The sequence below is a fragment of the Propithecus coquereli genome, unplaced genomic scaffold (assembly GCF_000956105.1).
Source record: "Propithecus coquereli isolate 6110/MARCELLA unplaced genomic scaffold, Pcoq_1.0 Scaffold150, whole genome shotgun sequence".
Taxonomy (NCBI): domain Eukaryota; kingdom Metazoa; phylum Chordata; class Mammalia; order Primates; family Indriidae; genus Propithecus; species Propithecus coquereli.
This window is the reverse complement of record NW_012139414.1, coordinates 6,561,483-6,568,015: the sequence shown is the minus strand read 5'-3', so window position 1 is coordinate 6,568,015 and position 6,533 is coordinate 6,561,483. Positions and strand designations below refer to the sequence as shown.

The following is a 6,533-nucleotide window of genomic DNA, read 5'->3' as shown; positions in this document are numbered from 1 at the left end:
TTTTTTTACTTTGATATAGAATTTCTCCAGCAATATTTGTTTTTAAGTTGAAGAACCCCTCCCTTACCCCATTGAACCACATTGGTGCTTTTTTCAAAATCAAGTAATCACATATAGTGGTTTATTTCTGGACTTTTTAGTTTTGTTTATGTATTTGTCTGTCTTAATCTCATTGGCTTAATAAATGTAGTTTATTCTAAGTCTTAAAATATGATAAGTCCTCTATCTTCTTCTTTTTCAAAAATTGTCTTGGCTGTCTTCTTCAGCATTTTTCTATAAATTACAGAATAAAATTTTCCAGTACTAGAATAAAAAATTTGGAATGATATGGCTAAGAATCCACAGATAAATTTCGGGAGAAATGGCATCTTAATATTCAGACTTTCAATTTATAAGACTAGTATATATCTCCATTTATTTAGATTTCAACAATTTTCAATGTACAGGTCTTACACATTGTTTTTTAAAAATTATTAAGTATTTTATGGTTAGATTTTTATAAAATAATGTACATTTGAAAGTATATCTAATTGAAGTTTCTTGACTGTGGTCTTATTTGATTAAAGCTAAGTTAATATGGCCTTCCAACATGAAGAGGTTCCCTACCCTGGTCTACACAGAAACTTATAATGAATTTCACAGCATTTTTCATAATAGCTCAACAGTGAAAACAACTCAATGTCTATCAACTGATGAATAAATAAATAACATGTGGTATTTCCATATAATGGGATATAATTCAGTCATAAAAAGAAATGTAGTACTGATCCATGGTACAACAAGGATGAGTCCTGAAAAGGCCACATATTGTACGATTCCATTTACATGAAATGTCCAGAATAGATAAGCCCATAAAGACAGAAAGGTGATTAGCGGTCACCAGGGCCTTGTGAGGGGGAAAAATGGGGAGTGGTTATTAATGGGTACAAGGTTTTTTGGGTGATGAAAATGGTTCTCAAATTAGATTGTAGGGGAGGTTCCAAAACTTCATGAATATATCACTTGACTATACGCTTTAAATGGGTGACTTTTATGTTAGGTGAATTACATATAAACAAAAAGATCTAAAAAGAGCTGTTAAGATGATCCTTTAAAAACCCAAGTTTTGTCTTTAAAGGTTTGATTTGGATAGGAAGATGAGACGAGTTCTACGTATATTTATGTTTAGTTAAAAACTACTCACCTGCTGTTTTGTGCTCTTGTTGGGTTTTACGGAATAGTGGATGTCCTTCATGGCTCTCTCAATAAGGATAACAGTGTATGGTCTCTTTGTTTCAGGGTTCACACATTTGTCTGCTACAATAGTTGCAATGTCCCTAAACATCTGCTCCAGTTGTGTGTGCCTTTCTTTATCTGATACTTGAACTTCTCCTTTAGTCAAAATCTAAAAAAAACCCAACACATTGAAGAAAGCAATACTTTTCTCTATTATACACTATTTGTTAACTAATTATAAGAATTAATAATCAGGGAGAAAATTGAATTTCTTCCTCTCCAGCTACTGATATGGAGGTAATGATTTGAACTTTGCCTAAAGGATGACTGAATTTATGTAGTGCTCCAAAATCTCTCTTATTGAGGGCTGGGTGAGAGAAGGAGGAAAGGCAATCTTAAGGCCCAGCACGGTGGCTCATGTCTATAATCTTATCACTCTGGGAGGCTGTGGCAGGAGGATCACTTGAGGTCAGGAGTTCTAGACCAGCCTGAGCAAGAGTGAGACTTGTCTCTACTAAAAATAGAAAAAATTAGCCAGCCATGGTGGTGCGTGCCTGTAGTCCCAGCTACACCAGGGGCTGAGGCAGGAGTATTGCTTGAAACCTGGAGTCTGAGGTTGTTGTGAGCTAGGCAGATTGACAGGGCACTCTAGCCCCAGTGACAGAGCAAGACTCTGTCTCAGGAAAAAAAAAAAAAAGAGCAATCATAAAAGGCTTAAAAGGGTCTAAAGGATGAAATACTTGAAATCAGATTTTCAGGTATACCATGTTATATAACTGGGCAAAATTAGGTAATTTAGCAGAAAATTTTATTTCTGGAGGCTTTGATAGAAAACATCTGGCAGAACCCACCTGTTTACAGATTTCAGTTTGGTCATCTGTTCCAAATGCACTGATGAGATCTTCCTTCTTTGCAACCTGACCTTTAGAAACATTTACAAACACTGAGTGGGTCTGTAGAACTTCATCAAGGTCTTTTTCCCTTGTGGGGGCAGGAGAGAAAGTCCTATGTGAATATGCTTGCAACTTGGACATTCATTGTCATTTAAATACAAGATGGCAACAACATAAATAGCAAGAAACAACAAATACTCATAAATAACTCTTAGTGTCCAGGGAACATTTTCAAAACTCAGAACCGCACTTGTATGCCCATTTACTCATCGGAGAAAAATGTCACAGGAGTACATATGAAACACGAGGGTGGGGTGGGGCGAGGCAGGTTGCCGCCACGGAATACCGGTCCCTAGATGGCAGCAGTGAAGACACTACGCAGTTTGGTGACACTAGGGGACTACTGAGATCTGTGACATCAGATGTATTATAACTATGACAGTATCTGGAAGACTAGGTTCCTAGTCTTTATCATTATTCTGGGAAAACGACCAGCATTACGGGGTTTCTTGGTTGTAGCTCATATAGTACCTACTAAACAAGACCCAAAGCCAACAACCGAATCCGAATCAACGAAACAAAAAACAAACCCTTGGCTTAAGCGCTGAGCTAGGGAAAGGCAGCGACTTCTCACGTTCACAGCAGGAATTACGTTTTTCATTTTCTACCCTGACAAGATCCCGCTTGGCCTATTCACTCGACTTGGCTAGAGGTAGGCCGCCTCGGAGGCTACTGGCGCCGGCCAGGGCCCGAGGGAGAGAGTTACTCACACGCCGCTCCGCCAGCCGACGACCTTGTTTTTGTAGCAGGCGATTTCGAAGCGCTTTCCGGCGCGCTTCATTCGTACCACGGCTACATTGGTTAGGCGGATCTGGTTTGTGGGGGTGAAGATCGACATCCCGGCTGCTCACGGACTTCGTGTCTGGAGAACCAGGGCAGGACCCGCGCCGCCCGGCCTGATGGCCACGAGCGCCTCGCTGTAACAGCCGAGCGGCGCGCGGCGCAGTAACAGCCGCAGAGCGCGTGGCGCCACGCCGGACTCTGCCCCGCGCCCGCGACAACGCACGCGGCCTGCTTACTGTGCAGGCGTCAGACAGCGAGACAGTAGGACAAGGAAAAGTGACCAACGACGCCGGCGCATTAGGGCTTTTTATGGCATCTTTCCACGCCCGAAAAGGGCGGCACTCTTCCTGGATGTGGTTTATTCTAGCCAATGAGCTAACGAGCCCGCACAGGCTGCTGGCTGATGTTTATCCACCGGGTTGAAACATAGCGCTCACGCTGCACAGTTCCGCGGACTTAAAGGGCAAGACCCGGTTAAATCTTTTATTATGGAACATTTTTAACATAAAAAAGTAGTGAAAAGTGTAATGAACCCCCATGTGCCCATAACCCCGCTTCAACAATTATCAACATTTTGCCATTCTTGTTTTATTCCTCTTCATTTTTTTGAGTATTTTAAAGCCAAACATATGGTTTCAGCCTTAAATACTTCAGTCCATACCCTTGAACACATACACCCAACGAGACTAATCATGGTTCCTTAAATATCATCTAATAGCTAGTCCATACTCGAATTTCCCCTAAATAATGCCTTTTACAGTCGGTTTGTTCCAATTGAGATCCAAATGGGCCCAGATTGCACTTGGTTGATGCCGCTCTTAGTCTCTTTTGCTACCCCTCCTTCTTTTCCCCTCCTTTTTTTTCCCAAGCCTCTCATTTCTTCACGGCGCTTCTCTCTGGACCCGCCCCCTCCCATCTGAGCCAATCCAAGAGGAGCCGCAAGCTCTTCGGCTTTGTCCCTGGAGCTCTGGGCGGTGCTTCCCTCTGGGCACGCCCCCTCCCTTTCTGAGCCAATGCGAGCAGGGCAAGGAGCACTCTGGCTTCCTCTCCCAGAGCTCTGGGCATCCTTCTGGGCCCACCCCTTCGCCCTCTGAGCCAATCCAGACTGTCCTGTGAGTGGCATGGCTGCCCTCTGCCTCGCGAGCTCGGAACATACAGCTAATGCTGCGAGTTAGCTCGGGTAGTCTCTGGGTACCCGTGAAGGTTACCAGGATTTCCAAGTCCGAGGTTCTAGTCTCCTGTCGGCCCGCAGGCCTCAAACTCTGAGGAGGCTGGGTAAGGACCCCCAGCAGGCTAGTATCGTGGGACGCGAGGGGAGGAAACAGTTTTAACGAGACCCTCTCTGGGCGGTGTAACGTCCTCGGGTCAGTTCGTTCAGAGATTGTTGCGCTTGTCAGCATGGGACAGTCTCCGCTGGGAGAAAAGAGGACCGATTTTTGCTGTTGACCTGGCTTTTGAGGCGAGGGGGTGAGTTTAGAAGGAAACTACGCTTCCAAACCCAAATAAAAGGCAGAGAAAACTGCCTCTGCCACCTTACCTACGTGTGTATTGGGACTTCTGGTCCTTTCCGGGTGGAGCAGCACGTGTAAACCCTAAATTGCAGGCTTCGCCTTTTGAAATTGCTCTGAGGTACAACATTTGACTCCAGATCCATGCATATTAACCTTCAAAAAAATGGGGCATGAAGTCAGTTATTTGAGAGCCCTTTACAAGTAGATGTGAGTCTTTATAAGTATGATTAGAAAAAAAGGGAGTACTTTTGTTACTATTTTAAGTTTTCTCATTGTAGCAAGCATAACAAAGCAAAATGAACTCATAATTCCACATGGAGTGTTTTCACTTCATGTGTCTCTTACTTGCTTTCAAATATATATATATCCAAATGAAGGTACAGTGTTATATATATATTTAATTAGCATCATCGTTATAATTTTATCATGTTATCATATAGTGTATTATTTTTATTAGAGTTGATTTTTTAATAGATTTCTTACCCGGGTTGTTGAATGTAAGATTGGTTTAATTTTTTTATTCTCAAAACAGGGATGGACATCTTTGTATATGCAGCTTTAAACAAAATTACATGTATGTATCATTTTAAATTTAGATCCTTCCTTGGATATGTGGGACCTCTCCTCACCTTTGATATCGTTATGGATAAACAGGTTTTACATTTATTTGGGCTTTGCCTTTGGCATCAGCCTTTGGATTTGTGTCCAGATTGTCATCAAGAAGCAGGTAAGTGGAGTTTTTTTTTTTTTTTAAATGAAAGAGTATTTAAGCATCAGATTTTATAGAGAATTTAGAGTACAGGTTTTCTAAGGCTTTCAGAAAAATAGAAAAACTAAAAGGAACTTTAAATCACTTTTCTATTTGGTCTCCAGACATTTAAAAAAATGTCTAAAATAAATTTCTTCTTTAAGTTTTTAGAGACTAAGTTATTATGGAGTAAATTATTTACTTTTTGTTTTTTTTTTGATAGCTATGCATATCTTATTCTTAAGATACAGGAAGATTTTTGTAACACAAAGTGAAACTTTTTTTTTTTTTTTTTTAGAGACAGGGTCTCTGTCGCCTGGGCTGGAGTGCAGTGGTGTGATCATAGCTCACTGCAGCCTTGAACATCTGGCTCAAACGATCTTCCCGCCTCAGCCTCCTGAGTAGCTAGGACTACAGATGTGCACTACCACACTCAGCTAATTTTTAAAAATTTTTTTGTAGAGATGGGGTTTTGCTATGTTGCCCAGGCTAGTCTCCAACTCCTGGCTTCAAGTGATCCTCCCTCCTTTTCTTCCCAAAGCACTGGGATTACAGGCATAAGCCACCATGCCCAGCAAAAAATGAACCTTTTATATGAAACACAAATCTGTTTTGCACCTTTAAGGGATAGTAGTCCTCTCTTTACTTTCCATTAATTAAGGATCAGAAAGTGAGTTCTTACTTTTTAAGACCATTCCCTCCAGGGTAAACTTTATGCAATCATTTTGTCTTCAAGGACAGGAACTCACAGGAGAAATCTGTTCCAAAAACAACTCAGGATTTGATGACAAATGGTTATATCTCCCTTGAAAAGGAGAAAATCTTTGTGTCTGGAGTGAAGATTTTCTATGGTTCCCAAACTGGTACTGCAAAGGTAAGAACTTTATATGATGCTTTTCCTTTGGTTTCCTGACAATTTAAGAAAATCCTTGAGAAGCATCCTTAAGCAGTGAACTGAATTGTTCTTCTAATCTCTTTAAATCTTTTCCCCCTCCTTTTTCCATCATACATTTTTCCTTTCTGGGATGGTAGGTGGGTTTCCTCTCCTGTGCCCCATTGCAGCTGATTGGTGGTGTCTGGTGGTGACTGTCAGAGGGGTCTTTGTTCTGAAGCTTGCTTTTGCCTCAGCAGGATGGAGAGAGTTCTGGGTCCATCCTTAATGCCTGTGGGTGTAGGAGTAGGGGATAATGAAAAGAGAATGGCAGCAATAGTGTCCAGTATGGGCCCTGATTTTCACAACTTCACACATTTATTTAATGAAGCTTGTTTTGATTTCTAATAGTGTTAAAAGTGTTAAAGTAGGTCTACATAGCAGAAATCTTG

The 6,533-nt window shown here is 41.4% G+C and overlaps 2 protein-coding genes across 2 annotated transcripts in view; one reads left to right on the top strand and one right to left on the bottom strand.

The window, feature by feature from the left end:
* The window catches only part of SBDS (Shwachman-Bodian-Diamond syndrome), a 7,784-nt gene extending 4,583 nt beyond the window's left edge, over positions 1–3,201 (bottom strand). The window contains exons 1-3 of the mRNA XM_012640342.1: positions 2,879–3,201; positions 2,067–2,196; positions 1,184–1,384 (exon numbers count right to left, since the gene is read on the bottom strand). Of these exons, the coding sequence (XP_012495796.1) occupies positions 1,184–1,384; positions 2,067–2,196; positions 2,879–3,006 (459 nt within the window). The 5' untranslated portion in view covers positions 3,007–3,201. The remainder of the gene's footprint in view (positions 1–1,183; positions 1,385–2,066; positions 2,197–2,878) is intronic.
* A 101-nt stretch (positions 3,202–3,302) lies between these two features.
* Positions 3,303–6,533, top strand: part of LOC105806992 (S-adenosyl-L-methionine-dependent tRNA 4-demethylwyosine synthase-like) — a 183,935-nt gene continuing 180,704 nt past the window's right edge. Inside the window, exons 1-4 of the mRNA XM_012640242.1 lie at positions 3,303–3,356; positions 4,136–4,226; positions 5,059–5,189; positions 5,947–6,084. Coding sequence (XP_012495696.1) covers positions 3,303–3,356; positions 4,136–4,226; positions 5,059–5,189; positions 5,947–6,084 — 414 coding nt within the window. The remainder of the gene's footprint in view (positions 3,357–4,135; positions 4,227–5,058; positions 5,190–5,946; positions 6,085–6,533) is intronic.